The sequence below is a fragment of the Zerene cesonia genome, chromosome 28 (assembly GCF_012273895.1).
Source record: "Zerene cesonia ecotype Mississippi chromosome 28, Zerene_cesonia_1.1, whole genome shotgun sequence".
In the NCBI taxonomy this organism is placed as follows: domain Eukaryota; kingdom Metazoa; phylum Arthropoda; class Insecta; order Lepidoptera; family Pieridae; genus Zerene; species Zerene cesonia.
The window spans coordinates 3,431,286-3,456,550 of NC_052129.1; the positions used below are offsets into that span (position 1 = coordinate 3,431,286).

At 34.3% G+C, this 25,265-nt stretch overlaps 1 protein-coding gene across 1 annotated transcript in view; it reads right to left on the bottom strand.

Moving 5' to 3' along the window:
- Nucleotides 1-24,999, bottom strand: part of LOC119837695 (dual specificity tyrosine-phosphorylation-regulated kinase 2) — a gene marked incomplete at its 3' end in the record, with an annotated part of 115,560 nt that extends 90,561 nt beyond the window's left edge. Inside the window, exon 1 of the mRNA XM_038363426.1 lies at nt 23,882-24,999. Within this exon, the coding sequence (XP_038219354.1) occupies nt 23,882-24,664 (783 nt within the window). The remainder of the gene's footprint in view (nt 1-23,881) is intronic.
- Between the last annotated feature and the right edge of the window lie 266 nt (nt 25,000-25,265).

Consider the following 25,265-nt stretch of genomic DNA (forward strand, 5'->3'; position numbering starts at 1 on the left):
CTAATTGTTTTGCTGCCGCTGATGGTATGAATGAACTCCAACTGACTAAATTTTTATACATTTACACTTGAAACACAGTTCAAACTTAACTCTCACGTGATGTGTAGGTACATATCTTACATAAAATTGTTTTATTTGAAATAATACTTTTCCTTTAATCTATATCTGAAACACATTAATCTCTTTGTTGCATCTAATTTAAATCAATTATACAAACATTGAATATCGCATAGCTCAGGCGTTAAATAAATTGTCAATTATTTATTTGGACTTGATGATAAATAAAATGAAATTTAAACATAAATTAAACAAAATTAATTTTCTTACTATACAATACAGCAAAGAGTTATTATTCTTGAATGAAATCATGTCCTGAAATCTAATCAGAACACTCATAGGTATCTACTGCCAATTTGTTTAATCGATTATAAGACAGATACTGATCTTACAGACGACAATAGTATCGTCCACCATAATACCTTCAAGTGTAAAACCGCAATATATGGGATTTGTAATCACACCCTTAAGAATATCAGACCTTTCGTTCGTTTGTCGTGGTAATTAAACCGCCAAGCGTCATAAATCCAAATAAAACATTCAAAATCATCAGTGTATTTTCTGGCTATAACGCATTCTCTTTTAGTGATATATGGTCTCGGATCTCAAATAACACTCCATCGTAGAAAATGTCAGGTAACTTGTGGTTGAGGGAAAGTTTACAATAAAACTGCACTTTCCAAGCTCTGGGTTTTCACCGTGATTTATTACATATTCTAGTGTATTAAACAAAACGATTGGCTCATAAACTGAAACTTGGATTACCTTGCGTTTGATTTATACTTAGGTACGCCATTTTGTTATGCGATTTTAAACTCAAGCTAAGCATTTTCGAAATACGTTGTAAAGCTTTAATGCTATTAAACATTTACAAAGCAATATTAGGTACATTAATCTAATTTCTTTGCAGCTTTAATTCACAAGGTTTAAATAAATCGTGAAAGCGAAATTCTTAGTAATTTTTATTAAATTCATTTTATGAGAAACACTTTCTCAACGCAGGTTTCTCTCAATTGCAAACTTAGAGAGTAAATAAATAATGTAACGGTGAAATTAATTCCATAATACAGGAATCATCAGGACCTCCAGTATATACACATAAAACCAAATCATATGAAAACTACATCTATTTCAAATGAGTTCAATACATTGTTACTACTATGCTTTTGTGTATACAAAACTAGCCACAAACCGTCGTTTACATAGTACGCATGTAATTCTACCATAATATGCTATAAGTCTAATTTAGATTCCCTCAAAGGCGGCTAATTAAATCATTAGTAGGGCTGTTAACCGCTGATCAGACGTGAACACCCTTTATATAAAAGGGGTTGTGGAAAGGTCGACAACATCTTAGAGGTAAATGCCAACCCTATACATATGCTTCATACACTCGATCGGAGATGCATGCATACCTACTGGTCTGAAAAATAATATTTTTTTTAATACATAGCTACTAGGTACCTGTAGTTCAATCATACAAAATCAACTGTCCGACTACTACTATAAAAAACACCTTAATTTTATTGAATACCAATAAGCACAACACAAATAATTAAATTTACTTCCATTGGATAGTGATTTTCTATAATACGCTGATTTACACACATTCATAAATGTATATAACCATTCATAAATCATCATATTTATTAAAAATAGTTTTATTCTTCTGTATTTAACAGCCGTCGTAATAAAGAATTGTTTTGGCAATAAAATTAAATTACTTCAAAATGAATCGCAGTAAATAGCCAAATAGCGGGTTTATTTAAAGCCGATAACCGTTCGCCTTGACCCCACTTGGAAGTAGTTCTAGGTTATTACATTACCTACATACTTTTGTGGATTTACGTACCTACTGCAATTATTTTAACGACTTCATTGTAAATTTAAGAAAATAATCATAATATCTCGATCGTGATTTCCAACCACTATTACATTATCGACTTGTCAATTTAGCAACGAAAATAGAGATACTAAAGAACTTTGGTTTCCAATGTCATATTTAGAATTTGATTATATTTAAACTTATAATAGTTACATCAAATAACCATCGTTAATTGAACGGTTTCAAAATGTTAATTTAAAGTATGGAACATATCTTCTCATCTTATCTTATCTTACTATCCTACTAATATTATAAATGCGAAAGTTTGTAAGGATGTATTTGCGTTTGTTGCTCTTTCACAAAAACCTGCTGAACCGATTGCAATGAAATTTGGTACGTAGACAGCTGGACAACTGGAATGACATATACGCAACTTTTTATCCCGATATTCCTACGAGATACGGTCTTACGCGGGTGAAACCGCGGGGCGCAGCTAGTAATCCATAAATGATTTTTACTTTCTTAACGTAACTTAAAAGTTGTTCACAGTTAATAATACTACATAATGAATTTTAATTAGAAACTAAACCGCCTTCCAATTGTCACAACTAGACAATCGGACCACATCGCAGGCACCAGCTTTCAAATAAAAAAGAGAATCCTAAAAATCGGTTCATCCATTAAAAAGTTATCGAGGCACCAACACAAAGGTATACAGTCGACTTGGTAAGCCCGTCCTTTATTTAAAGTCAGTTGCAAAATATCCAACAACAATATTTATACACAAATTGATATCACCCATCATTACCCAAGCGAAGCACCTAAGCCGCGACAACGCTGGAAATAGGCCGATAGACCACTATTTCTGTCCGTCAAAATGTCACGCTACGGTTACGCAAACTGTTACGCCACTGTCTAACAGCTGACTCGCATGTCATTTATTTTGAACTTTGTCAACACGTGCGAACACTGAACAGTTATCATCATCATCGTCATCATCATTATCATCATCGTTCTATTGTAAAGTTTCGCTAAAGGTTAAGGACACATCGCTGTATCAACATGACCTACGAATTTTTAACCGACTTTCAAAAAGGTGGAAATTGTAGGAGTCGCTCTATGCTTGTATGTTTTATGTATGTTCTTTGATTGCTCGGTCTACTGAAGAGGGAATTTCAAAATATTTTCATGTTATACTAAGCTCGTCTTTTACGTTTGTCTTTTCATCGAAAACACGAGTGCCTTTACCACAATTCTGTCTTTACTCATTGAGGTGATTTCTATTTAATATACATTTAGTCAATTACAATTCGAAGCTTATACTTACATACAGTATGAAGAAACGAGAAGACAATACAGAAAATAGTGTAGTTCTCACCTGAAACAAAAATAATAAGATTTTAATGAGGATATCTCATCAGGATTTCTAGTATTTAATGGAATAATTCCCATCACTTTAACTTAAATTTATTCTTATTTATGTATACATTCCATATTCCTATGGTACCTAATTCTGGCCCGGCAACGGGCAGCCGCCGAGGGGGTCGCGGACGTATTTTAACCAGCTCCCGTGGCCCCTTCACTCAAGTGGCTAGACGGAATACAGTGGGGTTTTGGTCGGTATTAATCCGACATAACCCACGGCTCCATCTCCGGGGGCCGTGGGTATCTATGCAAGATTTCCCCACTATAAAAAAAAAATAAAATAAAATAAAAAAAAAGGTATCTAATTCTGCTACATATTACTCGAATTTTCAATAAGTTTATTGTTACATATATATCATGTTTTTTATTGTGGGAGTCGAGCACGCTTCGGCACGAATTGGGCTAGCTAATGTTTGCTTTTTTTCAGTTAGAGACTAAGCCGTGAATGAAAAGTTTTTAGCAAAAAGTTTTACAACGCTTACTTTCGAATAACTGACTATTCCGAAACGAGCGACCATACCCGAGTGCTAGAGGTACCTACAAGTTAAAAAAAAACATCCAGTATTTCACAATTTCATCTATCTTCAAGTGTTCACGTTATAACTTACGATATTATAAACACTACACCTACTTGCCGGACATTCATAACTCTCCAAGATAATTCTTTCAATAGAACCATACGTTATCCAAGATTCGTTATATTTTTTTTTTTGGTTTTCAATGAGGAAACGTTGCTGCAAAATTTACGATATCTATCTCGCCAAGGTTAATTACGTGATATTACGTGAATTTACGTAAGAAGCTGTGCTTCGATATTATTCATATCTTCACTACATCACGCCGTATTACTATCACTAACGCATTTATACATTACTAGCTGCGCCCAGCGGGTTTCACCCGCGTAAGTCCTTATCCCGTAGAAAAATCGGAATAAAAAGTTGTCTGTATGTTATTCCAGTTGTCCAGCTGTCTACGTTCCAAATTTCATTGCAATCGGTTCAGTAGCTTTTGCGTGAAAGAGCAACAAACACACACACATCCTTACAAACTTTCGCATTTATAATATTAGTAGGATTACCTGCTCAGGAGTATCTGTTGTGAACCAAAAGTGATAATTTATACAGCATGTTCAATCTCCATAGTACAAAATATGACGATCGAAAAATATTAACGACGAGAAGGTGCTCGTAACTAATTAGTACCTACTTGTAAATTTATGATTATCTGTATCAATGAAACATCTTCAAACAACGATTTTTTATATATTGTGTGTTTAAAAAACCGAAGGTTACAATAATATCAAGGATACATATATAACTCTATTGCTATAGTAAATAAAAAGTGCAATAAATGTGCACACTGAAACAAAATCGCCAACACTACACATTACGCATTACGACACTGACCAAAACAAACCAACAAACGTATGAAAAGATCTTATTTCTTAACAACGGGTTAATAATAGTGATAAGAGCGGATAGCAATACGCAACTGTAGGTAAGACCACAGTCATGCATGAGCGATTCGCGAGTAACTGCCATACGATATTTCTTATAGAAATTAATAATTAAGCAACTTTTTCTCACTTAATTTTTTTTTATATTAACGCTTTGAATCAGCAGATATCTAATATGAACAAGGATGGGGAATAATTACGAAGAAATAATAATTTATATTTTGACGTGACTGATAAAATAACGCTAAGAATATCTCAGCTAACACGGATAATGATAAGATTAGACTGAAAAGGAATAGATATTAACTAATTTATTATCGATTCATAGATTTCCCACAATTCTTCTATCAGATGTTGTTCCATTACAATTGCCCAAAACAATGTAAAACCGCCTCCGCTCCCGCTACCTCAACCGCTCCGCGCGTATCTTATATTGTGATCATAGATAGCTACAAGCGTTAGCCCAGATGTCAAGTGTTGCAGAACGCGCGATGGACCGCGGTCGAATCGAGAATCGATCTCTTTGATTATCAACCATTTCCCAACATCCTTTGCTGAGGACTTTAAAAAGTTTTTAACCTTTAGTCTCGTAGCCTTCAATTATTCATAGTTATCGCAAACAATGCAAGATTATTGTCTTGCACAACATTCGCACGATGCGAACTGTTGTTCAATTTTTATATTTTTATCTCACTACAAATTGCGGTTAATTACGAATCTGTCGTATATATAATTCATAGAAAATTTCTAAAAATAGAGCAAAAACAATGGATGATCAATTCTGGAGGGAAACAGATTCCGGTGTTTGTCTGTGCCATGTGCAACAATCACCGGAAAGCATTAAAAATATATATTGACTATTGACAACGTGACTTTTCCATTGAATCGGTTTAATGGTTCGAGAAGTATTGGTACACGACCACGCGTCTAGCGATTTACATAGAACTCGACATGACGACGGAAATTGTGTAGGTATTATAATTTATTTATTTAATATATTCATATTGTAACAAACGCTGAATTGGTCTCGTAGCAAGCTTAATATTATCCTCGTTGTCTACTTTTCATTTCATATAGACAATAATATTACACGTACCAGGACGACCAACTAAAGTAATCTAAAAACAAGCGAATAAAATTGCATACTGGACTATCATACCATTATTGTTATAAATAAAAGACAAACCACGGGAAGGAACCAGTTTATACAAAAATTATGCTCATCCTGAATGAACCCGCATGACGTTATCAATAACACCCATGTCTTTCGCAACACAGCATCAAAATGACATTTTTGCCGAGGCCACACTTCATCTTATTGCGGTCATATCTCAAGCAATTCACTCTGCACCAATAGACAAGGCACTCCATTGCAAAAAAGTAACTTTAAATCTATTGTTGTAGAGTTGATTTTAGCTTTCGCAACGCAGAAGACATTCATATGAATGTATGCTGATTTCATTTGACAGACAACAGCGAATTGAGTCGGTGATATTGTGATCACATTCGTTGGATCGAAGTCAGACACAATATAGCTGCCGCTGATTGACTCCAATAATAGGCGTATTACGACCTGGATACAATCAATTTTAAAACGGACCAGTATTTACGGCTCTCACCAATATAAATACAATTGGAGAAGGTTATAAAGATTGGTACAATTTATGGATGCACGCCTACGCAAAATCATAGATGTTTTTTTGTGCTTTTAATAGGCTTATAGTTGTTGAATGTAATCCTTTCGACTCGATTTTGACCCACTTTAAACAGACAGATTAAATTCAAACTTTATACACTTATCAAAGATCGGTGACGATACCTTAGTATCCTAATTAGGATAGCAGGGATTTAACAATTCCCTTAAGTATACTCTGTATATGAGCAAGTGAAATAATTTAGTTGATTCTATCGTTAAAGCGTGTTTTAAAGCGTGTTAAGTTTTTAGCTATATTTATTATCAGTGTAACGACTTATGAATGAAGTCACTGCAGGAACTTCAAACTGCGAACATTTAAATATGAAGGTAGTTATTACCAGGCAATTTTAACGGATGGTAACACTTCGCACGCATTCATTTTTTGTTTAGCAGTTTCCTTTTAATTATATTTTTTGCACATAATCTCCTCATTGTGTTTTGTAGACTTTTTAAAGAACTTGTGGTTTTTTTAACTTAATTAATAATAATTAATTATTAATATTAGGTTTATTAATTTTAAAAGCACAAAAAACAACTAGTTTTGACATAAAGAAATGTCTGAATACTTTGACAAACGGGTAATAATATATTACAAACGTAAAAGTATTTACACAAAGACATAAAATTATCACATTACATATTATAACTATTATTACAAACTCGTCCTGTTAGCCATGAAAACACATTTTGCATCCAAGTTTTTGTTACAAAATAACCAAGTATGCAATTTAGATAATTTTAAACCTTGATTCGTTCGTGACTGAATGGTTAAAATAACGTAATAACCATTAAAGTTGCGGTTTTCAATTACTCAGCCTCCGTTTACTTTGGCTAAGCAAAATGAAACCTAGCTTTTCGTATTGATACTGAATTACGCTTTCATATTCACAATATTCAGATAACTGTTCATAGAATCACTTAAACAATAGAAATTGGTATACATAATTATTAAAAAGTCGGTCAAGTGTTCACACATCTAAAAATGATGGTGACAACTGTGGCATTATATGCGTAATTTTTTTTTTTAATTTCAAGAGCCTAGTCTACCACCGTTCATAAGGTAGAAGCCTAATGACAGACAGATGGACGGACAGACAGACTGCGAGCGAAGTCTCAAGGTTCTCGTTTTACCCTTGGAGTACATAACCTTTAAAGATTCCATTACATGCATATGTTATTACCTACCGTACCGTACTTAATGAATATTGAAAACAATTAATCAAAAGAGTGCCGAAAAAACATTTCAAAACTGTAGCGTTTTCCAACAAACTAAAGAGCAATTTGAAAAGCTCTCTAGAACGTCCGAATCAACAATCCGTAACGACTACATGAAACTAAAATACATAAGTCGTGAACAATAAAGTGTGCACGCTATATTTAGTAAAAAGTTTATGATTTATACAACAAACAAGTCAGTTGTTAGCAACAACATTGTTAGCCACCACGTATTTCTATAATTTTAGCTTGCCTAACTTTAAGAATACCGCACAACCACAACAGGTGAAAAGTATTATAAAAGAATATAATGGATGACAATATTTCAAGTACCTACTACATGTACGTGTATATAATAATATACCTAATATATGTACGTGTAGATACAAAAAAATCATTGCTCATACACTTTACACAATAGGGACCTTTAAGAACAAACTCAAATGAAAACCTCTATTTTATTGAAGAAGACGTCGTTTATAAGCCACTTGAAGCGACGTAATATACCCAAAGATTAATATAAGATTATGTTATAGATATGATATTAGATTTATATGAAACCTGCTCGTATACCTTCCTTTATTTACAATATAAATAAAGCATTACCAAAATCTTATAACCCTGATAATTATGTATACATGCATACAGAAAGAGACGAGAGAACGATTCTGCATATATGCATAATTCCCAGTCATGCTGAGAACACTGAAAAAAAACCACCCAAAGCTTCTCATTCAATGCTAGATGAAACAGAATTAAAACTTGAGACTGGGACAAATATTTGTTTCCAATAAACTCGGTTCAGATATGCAAATACCCGCGATCGGAACAAAAGCTTTATCCAATATGAACTGTAGATTTTAATCGCATCGTTGTGTACTTGTTTTTGTGTTTGCATTGTGATATTCCCTTTACATTTGTGAGAGATGAACGTATTATCATAGCATTATATGGAAAAGTCAAATATTACATGTTTGAATTTCAATAAAAAAACTGATAAATATACAAGTAATATGTTTAAAATGCTTTAGCAAATTAATAATCAAATATTGTACTTCCTTACGAGAGGAGTTTCTCAATTCATAATACACGATATACAATACTTGATTAACAATATTGACCCCAATAACAACTTAAACACAAGTTCGCATAAAAATAATAACACATCATAAAACAATACAGTACATTTATCTTTTCTTTACGACTATAATCTGATACGATAGATACCATTTTAAATATTTATGTCCCACCCACTCATAGTATCGGATACAGGCGGTAAGATTAATCGCCTCCAGAAAAAATGACACAGTTCCTTCATCGATCTCATCTGATCTAAAAACCTAGTTATGTGATACTGATACTGATATGCCTACATTAATTATGTTATGCATTCGTTTTGGGCTACATGTCGAAACATGTATACCTACGTTTAATTGTTTTGTTCGTCGTGTAAGTCTTGATTGATTTACGAGAGATGCTTAGATATAAACTTGTTATACGCGCAAGAAACTCGGATAATAGGTATAACATATGTTCCTTGCTCAGAACTCACATAGGAACCCATCACATATGACCACCTAGTGTCTACCGAGGTACAAAAGTTTGTATGTGGCAGTCGAGCACGCTTCAGCACGAATTGGGCAGCTTACGCCTCCACAGAGGATCGGCATGAAATTTGACTCCATTACCCACGGTGACATTGAAAAATCAAATAAACGGTCTAAAGACGCATCTATGACAATTCAAATGTCTACTACAAATCTAGCGGTCCGCCCGGCTTCGCTCGAAGTTCGTAATATATATTAGGCATATCCTATAGTGAACGTATTTTTCACCGCCTGTATAAAAAAACGAACTCTTCAGCTATCTTACTAGTATAGATGAGGTAGTATGGATGTACAAAAAGCGCATCTCATACTACATGACAATTGAAGTTTGTCAATCACGCCGACAACCGGTCGTGTGGGCTTGGCATTAACCCACTTACGCTGCCAGTGGGAGGTCGAAATGTGGAGAAAAAGTACTGTACATAGGTAAATCTTATCTCTAGTGAACCCACATTAGATGGATTAGATTTTATAGAGAATGTTAGCTTTATGCTATGCTATAAACCGTTAAATTTTTATGATTTTGTTTAATGGTCTCCGCATACTTTCCATGACACTTCCTACACAAACTATTTCTTTAAAGTTGACTTAGGAGAATTAAAACATAACAAAATGGATCATTTAATTAAGTAACCAGTCACCCTAACCGCGCGGAGAAGATATTTATACGTAAGAGTAATAACTACATTACGAATATTTGGGAAATTCCACATAGGTGTCTTCCACATAAGTACCTACTCAGTAGGATTTATAATTACAAGAGCTTTACCTCCACTATTATAATATATTTTGAACTTTATTATACATCAAAATACGAGTTATTTTAACGCAAATTTTAACATATCAGCACAGGAGATGCAAGTAGGTATTTTATGTAATGTATTTGGAGTTTGGACTTACATTTAAGCTTTTCAAAATTATTATACCTACAGATATTTTGATCGATATCGCCTTAAATTTTAATAGTTTACATTTCAAGACATTTCGCAATTGGAGCACATCCAAACTACGGGCCTGCTGCATCGTGTGAAAATTTATAGTTTCTACTGTATTCATAGTATTTTGATGCTAATTCGGGATATATACAATGGTCCGATAGTTAAATAACTAACTAAAACACTTCACACAATCATATCAAAAACCAGTAAACAAGATACTTCATTTAAACAAGTAGCCTTAATAAATTTAACAAAAAAAAATGCAGGTGGTCCCTTTCGCACTATATGCTCTCTAATTTAGGAATTACACCAGAAATGTAACTGTATCAGTTTTAAGACAATTTTCAATTCCAATTTGTAAACACAAGTATGAAATGAAAAAAAGGTATATATAGGTAATGAAAAAAACACAATACCAATCTAAATCCCAGCGAATATTATACCCCTAGGTACATAAAAGACATTAAAATACAAAAATATCAATTCAACTAAGATGTACCAACCTAATATCAGAAACCGTATAACAAGTCCACTCTTCAAGATTGACCTAAACAAACAGACGCGGCCCATTCGCAAACATTCTGCAAAATTCGCGACCCACATTACCTTATCATGCCGTAAAGATAGCATTTAATTTGCCCTGATAACGACACGTCTACACGATTATTTACTGGGCTAATTTACTTAGTGTCGTTTTATATGATTTACCGTTATCGTGAAATATGATTGTCTATTTCATAATATAGACAAACCATTATTACAAAACTTTATATGCAATTTTCTATTTGTATTTTTCATGTATTGCAAGGTATGATGGTAAAGGTAATAAAAGTGTTAAATTCATTAAAATAACTTAATCAACATATGTATAACAATAATTAAAATTTTCCCATAGCAATATGTACTCTCATTACTTGCAGTCCATTTTATGAAATATTTTCATTCCCTCATTATTCAAACACTACAAGGCAGTATTTTATTAAACACTCTTTAGTTACTACATTAAAAAGGGTCACATCCAGGTCAATTATCATCAATGTATTAAAATATAGCAATGAAAAATTTCATTTTATTTCTCGATTCAACACTTCAAAGCTCAATTCGCTTAATAATAATCAACATTCCACTCTAGTAACCAAAAGCTGTAAATTAAATACTTATATAAGCAATCCCGGCCACCGCATTCATAGCGTCTCTATGACGTCACAACTCGTGATCCAATTAACTTTCAACTGAACCCCATCCTCCTTGTAGCAGATAATAGCCCGTGTCTGTTCACATCAAGTGTTTATTCTGAATAAGATTAAGATCTAGACGGCTTTTTATTACAATTCCGCGAACTAGTTACGTGATATTTCCACACAAAGGGTATCTGAGACTGCGGCTTGCGAGGTTACATACGCTAGTTTCAAGTGTGAAATCGATTAAGTTATATAATTGTATAGTTATATAATTGTATAGATCATTGCTAAGTTCAAATATAATTTCCTCGGATTAATCCACGACTAATTTTTGGCCCCAAACACGTTAAAGGGCATATGCAAAGTCCTTTTTGTTTCCTTTGACCGTTTCATGATTTTTCTTAGATTACACGGACAGAGCCGCAGGCGGAAATCTACCAGGCATGTATCGTTAGAAAGTATTAAATAAATTCATAATCTATCAAAAAATATATCGACAAAAGACATGAAACGCATCAAGCTCGTTACTCCAACACGTTTCCACTCAAATAAATACCATAATGAATAAAAACACATGTATACGTAGTTACGTCACGTAAATATATTACATTTCCATTCCCACTGAGCTAAATAAAATACGCGAAGGCAGGTAAAGGGCTTCAAGTGCGTAGATATCTACCTACCTATAGCTAAACTGGGTCAGAGTTGGGATCGATGCCACGCAACGAGATACCGGGTTATTGCACTGTACCTACATTTGACGAATTATCTCAATCGAATGTCATTTCGTGAAAATATGATATTTCAGCGTAGACAGTCTTAATGTGTATCATACACAGAGCGTACTCCCGTAGCCTATACGATAGCCTACTTCCGTATGCGGACAAGTAGTGCCTAGACCTAGTATAAACACGTCGCGTTTCTAAACCATAATCAGACATCAAAATCTGTGGATACAAAATTTCATTTAAACAGTTAGTTATAATATGCGCTCACATTATTGATCAGCAACTATGTCAACGAAAAGCATCGCATATAAATATTTTCGCGATAAACATATATTCAACATACAAATCGAAAAACGAGGTAATGTATAGAATAACAGCTACTTATCATTATGTACATTAACCGAGCCGTATAGTAACCGCGTTCCTGGGTAGTTCTAGTGCGGGATCAGATTACTCGAAGACCTCAAGTTGATGTTAATAGGTGAAGCCATTCTGAAGAGAATCCCTCGACTAATGAGGCATAAGGCACAACGACATACAGCACCATATCCTTCACATCGCGCATGCAAGCTATACAAAATGCAGATTAAATAAAACGCTATCACATAAATCTGCGACTAAACAGTATTTCAATCTTTATTCAAGCCTACACGCACTTCACTTCAAAGCGAGCCAGCAATTCCTATTCAACATGGCACCCAAAATTTTCTAGTGAACTTACGGCCAAATAAAGTTTAATGGCGTTCAAGCGTTTATAGTAATACTTATTGCAGCATTACCATGTCGGCGCAGGCCAAAGACCTCTAATGCTTCATTATTACCGTCACGTACCTACTTGAATCGAGTGAATCATGCGTCAAAACATTAAGCATCCAACGGATTTCTCGTGAATCCTTTGAAATTGAAACCGAATTAACGGTTTATGTGCGTACCTACCGAGTATAATTGTTGTTCGCGTAAAAATTCAATCAAAAAGTTACTGACGTTGTTGGGGACAAACACATTACTATCGAACAAAATAAGAATCATGTCAGTAACAAATATATACATACAGACATTTTCGACTTCTTCTTCTTGCTTGAAGATCATCAGAATTCACAATTACCCTCAATTATAAACTAGTTATCAATCTATGAACACATACTGTTTTAGTTACAAGCTTTAATAACAATACTTTCTCAATATATTTTTAACGTTGTCGTAAATATATCATCGTATACCCGATAACCACTATTAGTAAGAAATCAACATTTATTTTGGAACACACACATAAAATAGTGAAATAATTTAATTGAAATACTGTGCTACATCCGCCTTAAACTATATTATGATACTGCATGCGGCAAAATAAGAATGCCACCACTCTATAATATAATGTCCATATCTATATTTTACATCCCCTGAAATCAATATCGTATCAGCTGTCCAAACAAACCGACACGCAAATAATTGTAAATAAGATAAATTATGTTGATTTATGGTTACAACGATACGAGCTCAATGCACAGACATCCATTACACACTGGTGCCGTTTAGATAAATACTATTTTACATTTGCTTAACAAATAGTAAAACAAGCTCGTTTGAATAGCATTGAATGATCAATTAGCATTTTATTATGCATGGTTGAAAATATTAATTGTGTACATAGTTTCGAGCTAATTTATAATCCACTAGCTGTTCGCTCCGGCTTTGCCCGTGGTACATATATATAGCCTATGTCACTCAATGAAGCTGCAGCTTTCTAATGGTGAAAGAATTTGTGAAACTGGTCCAGTGGTCCTTTATATAAGAATCATCATATAACAAACAACAATCATCATATTGTCGTGAATACAAAATCCCAGTTTATTTAATACAGAAATATATAACATGTCGTCGTTGCAGCCTTTTAGGATGTCCACTTTTGGACATAGGCCTCCCCCAAAGATTTCAAAAACGACCGATCACCAACGGCTCCAATATATATAACATGTATATAGATATAATCTTCAACCATCTGCATCGGAAAAGTAATATACATAATGCAAAACATTTAAACAGTACACATTTTTATTTAAATTCAATGGTCTTTTATATGGCCGTAAAAATTGAACCAAAATGGTTTCAATATTATAACGCACTGCATTTGGTGGGTCATGCGGCAGATGCAGGTTACACCTGTTTTCCTGAACGATTTTCTGTTCGCGTATCTGCCAGCTATTTGGGTCCGGAACGAGATATAATTATTTTATGAAAAAAAACCCGTTCGAAATTGCGGCACTAAATTCATGTCTCATAATCTTTCTTCATACGAGTCGATGAAAAGTAAACACAAGAGACAATAGACAAAAAATTTATGGGAATATTATATTCTGAAGACGGACATTGTCTTCTTTCAAGTAGGTCAACCAAAGTCCAGTGAAGTGGTCACTCCATTCTTTTGTGTTCTAACTATCCTTTGCTACCGGGTTGTTTTTAATCGATTTAATCATTTAATGTCAAGAAATAGTTCGAATTACTGACAAATGAACGTATCGTTTTCTCAATAGAACTTGTATGCCATTGATTAATTCACTAATAAATAAATAATTGCTAATTCACTGCAAGTCATGTTCTCACACCAACTGCACTACGATATAAATAATGTATGATTTCATTTTTGTATTCATTGCCTTGTCATATAATAAAAATACATGAAAATAATTGCAAATACAATAGTTTCGGAGTCGGTCTACGGTCAGGACAACACAAATCAATTTATTTTATTCCCCATACGTTCTAATAAATTCGGGAATAGAAATGTATATTGTCTGGCGCTGTCTAGACACGATAATTTTCGCCGAGAGCTTATCAGGGAAATTTATTTATTTATCTGAATGACTGAATAACTACATGGGACAGTCGCGACTTGTACACATAGAAAACAATAAGGCTACCTTGTTATTATATTCTTTGCGATATTTATCGCTTTGTTTGTGTTTTTTTATAAAAATAATTATAATTTGTTTTGCAATAGTTTAATAGCACGTAAACCATAACAATTCAAAAAAAGGATTTTAGAATTATCATTAAATTTAATTAAAGGGTCGCTCATCCGAAATTTTTAATTTAAAAAGTAGGAACTTAACTGTCTCTAAACTTTGTATTATTTTTATATTTTTAACCAATTAAAACTTCTCTAAGCAGGCCTCCCAAAAGAGGTTTCAATAACAACGTCAATCCACACCTAATTACCTACATGGTTCAAACATAAATTTTTATGAGTAACGGAATAAATTGATATCCATCGACGATCGATCGATACATTAAAAGCAATGTGCCGGAATGACCGTTATTTTAATATATTACCAACAGCAACGAACTTTGACGGTCGACCACCTTTCATGAACTTCTGTAACCCCGAACGATGAAAACATAATTACAGTTCAATATTTTGACGTGACGTCACGTAACAAGCGCCATGTTTTGCTGATTATTGCCGTTATCACAACGATATCTGGCAGTTAATACTTTATCCATATTAAGATCCGATTAAGGTTATAAAGATAAATACAATAGATGTGACAGAACTAACTAAAAACTATTTCTTGTTTCTAGCTGTGAATTAATTATTTACAAGCAGTAAATCAAACGGGGGCTTTTAATTACATTAGTTACATTTTACATCGCCTACCATTCTCACCGCCCCACGGGTTCTGGTATAACGTGGGTTGCACCGCGAGGCGAATCTAGTTTTATAGATACAATCCTGTTTATTATCGTTCCAAACAGACAAATCACCAAGCAAAACAAACTTGCAAACTAGAATTACATCAACAGCCGAGAACAAATAATCGATCTCACCCTCAATTCAGATCAGATCTTCGCCATTACGCCTCGCGGAATTAAAAAGAGCGGGAAATAATAACCGAGAAAGATGGCACTATAAAAAGCATTCATTAACGAGATCGTTAAACTAATTGGCTATGGTATTCTAGCATCGATCTATCACTTTGACCTAATTACATCGAATGCTTCAGCCGCTCTGCTCCCGATCCGTTTTTAGCCTGCCTAGATACACCTATCGAAATGCCTAAGACAGTTATGCATTATGAACCGGCTATATCTTCATTATAAACAACTATGTAGGTAAACATATAAAATATTTTGACATATTTATACATAATATACAATATCCTGTACAAATAATAATCTAATAAACATTTATAATAAACGCTATAATACAACAAATATACAATAGACAAACAAGTATTCATCTACATTATATTAATATTATATTCGACTATATCATTACCAATCAACCCCTTCCAAATACACAAAATAGTAACGCAAGCAAATACGAATTGTAAATAAAACAAAATAACAGAGCAAGTCCATCCGTAATTCGTACCTCATTTCCCCCGGCGCCCACAATTTACGTTAGATACACAAAAATCGATGCGATTCGTCGCGATCGTATGACCCAAATGACACCACTTCAGTCGAGGATCCGACGAGTGCTTGTCAACCTCTGTTTATTAGTCCCTTATAGTGTACAAATTTCGTGCTTGGCAGAATAGTAGTGTACGGTTTCATAAAATTAAATATGGAACCAGCTCAGGTAAAGGAAAATCAAGTGCATTCAGTTACGTGGACACATATCGGACAATATTACTTATACCAAAATTAATTACCGAATCACACATGTGATCATAATTAAAGGAAAACTGTTCCATTACATTCTCGTTGCATTAATCATAAAAAATTCCAGCATTAAAACTATGCAGATAGATATATTTCACTCATGTCACAAAAAAATAAAGTGATAAAAAGCTGGGTCGCAAGATCACTGCAACGATAGTGCGATTATCGCATATTTTTTAAATTATCATTGTTTTCTTTATAAAACTACACAATACCCGATTCTTGGAATCTTTATGAATGTACCCCAAATTTTTACCAAGATAAGCAGAGATATCAGGAATTTTTATAGATGCATGTAACATTGCAATTGTTAAACTTTACGATAAGAGATTTTTACTACGCGTATATATATTATAAACTTTAATTAGTTATTTATTAAACCTGCTGTTTTTGTTGTATCTACTGCCATTTTACAAGTCGTTTTAATTAACGGAATTTTTACAGTTACTCGTGCTTTATACATCTTTAGATTTACAGTTTACTTTGAAGTATACCTATTAAATATTTGCATTTATTTATTCTAGTTCAATTTAATAAGCTTTATAACTAAGGAATAATGGCGGCTACTACAAATGTTTATAAGAATCAGCACAAAGCATATATAAGCCATACAATTTAGCTTCAACCGGCGATAGCACTAACCTATTTTTCAGTTGAGAATTGAAATGTTTGCGCCGTCATTTTCCAGACTCTTATTTAATCCAGTCCGAAGTCACGTCACCTATCGACTGATACTCTGCTCGATCGAAAAAGCAACCCTATAACAACGGTGTCACTAAACTAAACACACAAATATAGGTCACAATGCCGAACGGTACGTATTATATTTCCATAAAAGAATTTTAATGTCCGATTGAAATTCAGGCGCACGCAATTTAACTGCTTTAATCATGCAAGCTGGAACATTTGCATTTCAAGTTATTCTCGATAAATATTCATAGATGTGGGAAAAGTATTTTTTTACTTAAAATACCAAACTTGACTATGATAACCTTAATTGAAGACAAGGTGCTCAATCGTGCTCATGAGCTTTGTAATTCCGATCCATGTTGGTATTAATTAAACAATAATACGCTTCCTCTTCCTATATATAGTATTTTCCTAGAGAGATTTCTTTATCACATTTCACGTTAATTTATTCTTTACTATTAATTATACCCATTCAAGTATCCTGATATTCAAATAATATGGAAGTTTTTATTTCATTTCCATCATGCCTTTAAATAAGCTATAAAAAAATAAATAATAATAATAATAATAATACAATGATTCAAGACATTTCGTTATCCACCAAAGTATGCCATTTATTTAAATCATTCAATGATACGCATTTAAACTCATATCGGTCCCAAATATCACTGCTTATTCCAGCTATTTCATTAAACCTTCAAATATACCGCCGAATCTGTAATTCCAAACCAAATGAATCAAACGAGCCAGCACGCTAATGCAATTCCATCTATGATACATCAAAGCAGTGTCAACGCCATAATCAATGTATCGCATATCCTGATGTGATACTCTGGTTGGTACATACTGATCTGCAAGTTCCAGCTGCACTATCACTACCTATACCTAGTGATATAAGATATCACTTCAGTTCTAAATAAAAATCCTTTTTTATCACGTCAGTCGAAAAAACACGGAATTATCCGTAAATAGATTCGAATTAAGAAACTCCTTCGTGTTTGGGAGGCCGGTTGAGAATTAAAAATAAACAAGGTCTGGAGGGAAACGTCACTATAGAACAATTTCTTAAATGTATTTTGTCAAAAAAAATATAATTACTATGCCGCTATTGAAGAAAGATGTGATGATGAGATGATTCTACAACGATATTAGAGCTCTTGATTAACGGACCAACATCTGGGATAATCTATAGTTGATCCATTTTTTAAGTTGAGATTAACCCAGATTTATTCCTGTTTATTTATTCAATGTAAAATGAATTAATTCGTTTAGAAATTGCGTCTCGCTTTTTCACATGATTAAATTACATCAACCATTTAATTAATCTCAATGATCCTCACCGAATGTTTGGATAAAATTAACCAAAGTTTATCGTTTTTACATCAGCTATCCGAGGGTAAAAGTCCCGTCAAAATGGTTCCCGTCGTTTCAGAGATTAACCGTAACAAATGAACTAGCAAAAATTGTTAAAAAAATGTTTTTTTTTTTTGTAAATGTAGGGTACATGTCCATATTTATTTAGTAGTTATAAGAACAATCATACAAAATTTATTATTTTATTTATTGGTATGAGATGAGAAATAAACTTCTACTTTGTGTTTACCAATGAGCGGAATGTTTACCATCAGTTGACGCATAAAGCCATTTGCTTTCCTGTAAATAACCTCCGGGAAAATGAACGACCGCTAATGGCTATAATTAAAATTTTCAACATAAGTATGTATATAATAAGATAACTCGTTTCCTTCAATATCCAAGCGGACAAACTCATTTAATTTTTTCTCCTTAAACGGTACTCAATCTTAGAAATGAATAAACACTAAATATGCAAATATTATTAAGTTACAACAGGAAGACTGTTGTAACTTAATAATACTTAATAATAAAAAAGTTTTTTTTTTTAAATAAATGAATTTTAATGTTATAATGAAAATCCCACAGTTATAATTTGAGCCCAGTGACATAAAAAATACACCACAGTGAAAAAATATCACGATGTCATATCACAAACTCAAAAACGATCATGGTGATGCGTATACGATTACTATAAGGAAAGTTAATTTTCCCTCGCTTTCCATACTTTATATTTACGATACAAATCCCAATTTTCATGCCACAACGCGAATATTAAAAGAATAAATCCCGGCCGATACCCAGCCGCAGCTAAGTAAAAATCGATAATTAGATTTCCATAGCAGCACACCTATACAATGGCCATCAAAACGGAATTTCACACAAAGCGTAGTAATATAGATAACGACGCATCATTAACTCGTGTTTTTGTTTCGCCGCCAAACGAACGACGAAGCGAATTTATTGCGGAGTATAGATTAAACTCTCATTGAACGACAATTACACGATATGAAATTAACGTGACGCATTATTATCGCCGGCCAATATCCAATTACATGGGCTTATAATTCGACTGTAGGAAATATATATATTTAAATTCATATCTATCCGCATGATGTGTCAGCACGTTTGGTTATGAGATTAATGACAAATTTAATCGGAACAAAAGAACTAATTAGCAAATATTTATATTTAGATATTAATTCATTGTTTTAGGAATTTATTTTGAACGAATACTATTTCTTAAAACAGTTTAATAAGGAAAAGATTTATCTTCTATATTCTTACTAGCATACCCGGCCACGCGTTGCTGTGGCTGAGTAATAATTAAAAGATTAGGATTATAAATTATTGGGACAATTAATCGAAATAAAAACTATCCTATATATTAAGTAGGACCAAATTACACACAAAACGCCAAATTTCATCAAAATCGGTCGAGTTGGTGATGAGTTTATTGGGAACATACATCATGACACTGGATTTATATATATTAAGATTTGCTTCGACATTTAAAAATAATTTTAGTACAAACACAACGTATACTGAATAAAGGCTGTAAACAAACCGTAAATGAATTATTATCTATCCTAACCACAAAATAAATAAATAAGAACGCGAAAAACAATTAGGTTCGCGACCCGAAACTACATAAAGTTGTACCAAAATACCAAATAACTTTGTATTTTTATCATATGCGTTTAAGTGTAATAGCGTATGATTCTCGGGGAAGGTTTTAGTATAATCATTTGCCAAATTTAGAAACTTTTTATTATATTTTCCGTTTGACAAAAGCATTTGTAATCTATAAGTATTATATAGAACATCTTATAGATACTCTATACCTACGTTGTTAGTTAATTACGTAGCCTCAGATATTACCGTGCAATGAGATAAGTGTTTAATGATTGCAGCTTCCGCGATAATAATGAGGGCTTTTAGCCATTTCATCATTTGCCATACGGCCTAATGGCGGAGTCGATGTTTACGTACTTTTGTAATTATAACTTCTTAGCACTCGTTTATATCTTGCTAGTTGGTACCTACGTTACTTTGATGTGTTTATGTGTGTATAATTTGAAAATCAATAAATTTTTTAAACATTTCAGAACAAAAACTAGTAGATATTCAGAACGCAGAGTGTTGTAGGAAGTCTAAGTCTGTGCAGTAAACATCAAATGGATAAAGAACGAACCAAAGTCATAAACAAACAACTTTTTATACATCTATAGTTTCCATTCGCTTACCGCTCATACCGGATCCGTTAGGCTTTTAAAAATGAATATTTATTTCACATAGAAAGTGGCTCGTCAGACCAGGCACCAAGGCAAACCTGCTAGAATATGTTTATATACACAGGTAAAGAAGCAGGTGCCTTAAAGGCCAACACAAACAGACCGGATCGGCTGCGGATTTAACTTGTCTTGATATGCATTGCTTTGTGCGTTCGAGAAAAACATTTCACAGATTACCCGTTTTTGAACATAAACAGCAGTGTATTGTTAATGTGAAACGTGGTAGTGTCGAATGTCTGAAAGCATGTTAGTCCTGAACCGGCTGCAACAAAAGATTTCACGTCTCTATCACGCAATATGATCGCGAAAGAGACAGGTGCAAATTCGCCAGTTTGTGAGCATGTGTCGATCGGGTTTTTGTGTCACCGGGTCAGTTTAAAGTACAGTTTTGAACGTTTCACGAACGAAAAATGTAAAAACTGTTTTACATGAATTTTAGTAAAATGCGAAGCTGGAATGGCTCACTAAAATATGCTTTGTGAAAGGGAAAAGATCTCTGTAGATCAAATGTGCATTAATTACTTGATATGCTTTTAAAATACTCGCAATACTTTCTTGTCTGTCCTGAGGCGCGTAAAAAAATCGATGTAATAATTAATATAAGTATGATAGAAACTAAACAAATTATACGGTAAATAAAAACATTTTATACGGATTGTACAAATGATCCGTAAGAAAAGGTTAGGTTTAAGGGAAAAATAGTTTGAAAAAGATAATAAAATAATAAAAGCCACTAACAAACTACCATTAATCCGTTTCAAAGCCATTACACAACCACATTTCAGAGTACGTGAACTATGAAAAAAACTGAATCCCGTTTGGGTCAGCCCAAAAACCTCACGATTAGTGCCCAAGTTCTATTTAAACATAATTTGAAAGACAATACTGTGGTTTAATTATGTTATAAATAGTCTTTAAACATATTTTCCGTACGTAAAAGCACATAAGTTTATGAGTCGTAAGAATTGAATAAAGAAGCTCTCATTATACGTATAATAAACATTAAACCCATACACATTTTCTTACGTGACAATTATGAAGATCACACTGCAACAGTGTTGAAGTTTCACAAGCAACCACCATAACTGATCGACCGGTTTAAAAAAAAACTACCGCTATGTACCTACCTGCCTACCGTCGCTAAGAGAAATGTAGGTACTATCGATTTAGAATAGCAAGCGATTGTAGGCTTTATAAATTAAACTGAATAACTATATTAGCATAGCGTTATTTTAATGTATTAATCACCTATTTTACATATTATATTGAAGATTAATGCACTAGAAATAAAGATAAGGCTTTATTCGTCTTATCTTATTCACTTCGAAACGAACATTTTTAAATGGATACCAGAAACAATTATGAAGGAATATATTATTAACGATATTTTCTTTGAAATCTTGCGTTTATTATAAGTCTTCATCATCTTGGAGTTATAACGGAAAACATTAACGTTTTATGTAGACAATAGACATATATTTTATGAAAAACGTATATATATTCAAGCGTAAATGTATTTAAGCTTTTTATTTGTTAATTTAAGGTATGAAATTGATATTGAAAATTAATGGAAAAAACAAAACAAATGAATTAATAACACATTTATTTCTGTAAAAGGAATCTGATCAAAATAAAAGAAGATGTTTTCGTTTAATCTGCACAAGAGCGCACATTTTCATTCATCTTTACTTCCTCACTATAATATTATAAATGTACTCGCACATTGTTTGTTTGTTATATATACCTTTTACGACGCTACAGAGCAATTTATAGCCGCGGTGAAAGTTCTCATTCCCATGGGATTACCTTCGATTTCGCGAGCGAGACCGCGGACGTATATGTAGTAATATACCTATATATGTGATTTACTATTGCTGTTTTTTTTTATAAAGAGTGTTGATTTTCAGGTTAATTCGTTAACCTATCGCATTGCTTGGAAAAATTTACTGGCCGATAGAAGTTATCTTATCAGCGTATATATCAGGTGGCATCTAAGTGGGACTCAATTGAACAATCATCCCGTCATTTTATTAAATACAATGGATTCAATGCAAACACTTTTCTTTGTTATTGCATGTAAATTATATCACGTTTACAAACCGTTTATACCTACGTCATACGAAAACAATAATAATTTATTAGTGTATTATTAGGTTTTTAATATAATATAGGTAGGTAGCTTAGTATTAATTCGTAGAAAAAATATTTAATTTAACTACAAGAAGCGCTCGAACAAACACTGAAACTGTAGGTCAGAGTTTTTGTTGCATTCGAGTGAACGTTTGAAGGTTTACGTGTTTTTGCATTAAAATCTATTCGCTAATGCAATAATGTGACATTGGCTCCGATTTCCAACAAACCTTGTTGGACGCTGACGTAAATAAACCCCTATATCACATGTCGGTCGACAAAACGTATCGGGAAGTTTTAAAATAGACCGCGGCGTAAACCGTTCCGCTTGGGTTTTGTACGATACCATTTATCTGTATACCCAAAATGCGTCACAGCTCACAAACACGAGCGTGAAACGATAACAAACTCTCGAAAAAACGCATTCGATACGTACAGATTCGCAATGTTAAGATGAGAGGTCGGGTGTGGTCAGCTGATCGCAACAACGCAGCTGTTTATAACACACGCTTATCGATTTCCCAGAGCACAACACACCCTTCTAAACATTACTATTAAATACGCATCGTTTCGCTTTAACTACTTCAGTTTTAATGTGCCATCATTTAAATGCATACTGACCTTAATTCCAGAGCGTCCGTGTTGCTTCAGCAGCACATTTTCCGGCTTCATGTCGCAGTGTATAATTCTGTTCTTGTTCAACGCATGCAAACATTGCAAGAGGCTGTGGGAGAACTTGCGGACGAGCTGCAAAGAGAACCCTTGGAACTTGTTTTTCTTTATCAACTCGTACAGGTTTATCGAGAGCAGCTCGAACGTGATGCACGTGTGATTTCTGAACGTGAACGAATCGAACATGTGTATAACATTCATCGTATTATCTTTGTCCTGCTCGCGGAGATGCTCCAGGATGCGAATCTCCTCTTGAGCCTGTCTGTGGAAACGCTTCTCGTTCCTCACCATTTTGAGCGCGACGTTCTCCCGTTTCTTGTGGTCGTACGCCTTGACGACTTGTCCGAAGCTCCCTTTGCCTATAACCTTCAGCACCTCATATCGATACGCTATGTGGTCGTGCGGTATGTGGATGTAGGAACCTTGCTCGTTGTCGTACTGGCAATTGTTGGGGAAGCCGACGAGGCCCGGTCGCTTCTTCGCGTTCGCGCCTATGAAGTACACTTGGGGGTAATCAAATATCTCTCTATGCTCATAGGGGGTGAGTTTGTTCATGTAGAGTTTCATGACCTGCTCGGGGCTGGCGGCGGCGGCCGGCGGTCGCTTGTCGGGCGGCTGCGCATTGGCCGCGGGTGGAGCGGGCGGTCCCGGCTCCAGCGGTGGCAGAGCCCCGTCCCGGAGCAACGCGCGCCCAAACGCGTGCGCGCTCCCTAGAGGCATATCGCCGGTCATGGCCGAACGGCCGCCGCCACCTCCGCGCACTTCGCTCGCCGTGGCCGTACCGACCCACGCTCGCTCGTACACACCACTGCACCTCACTGCACTTGCACTGTTAGACGGCGCCACCCTGGAGCACTACAACACATTTCACATAAACCGATAGGAGCGAGAACCACGCTTCCACTTATGCGGGCACATTCCGTCTCGGACACAATGTGATGGAGCCGTCAGTGTGATACCGTGCGACGCGAACGTGAAACGCAAACAAAGACCCCCTTCCTTGCGTGTCGACCTGACGACAGGACCAGAGAGAAAATAGAAACTGGTCGCCAAAGTCATTGAACCGTTCGACTGCGCAGAGCACGCAAGTGCGAGTGAGAGGCACTATGACGTTTCATATTTCTACTGTGCTTTTCTAGATGGCGCTAGCAATAATATTAATGACAGCAACATTTTGTAGGACCGAAATACATGTTGCCATACTAATTATTAAAATGTTTCAAAAATTTTTAATATGCTGTTATATTTAGATAATTTAACGCATAAAAAATATTTCTGTTTTAGTAAGTACGATTTACTTACTAAAACAGAAATATTTTTTAAAAGATACTTA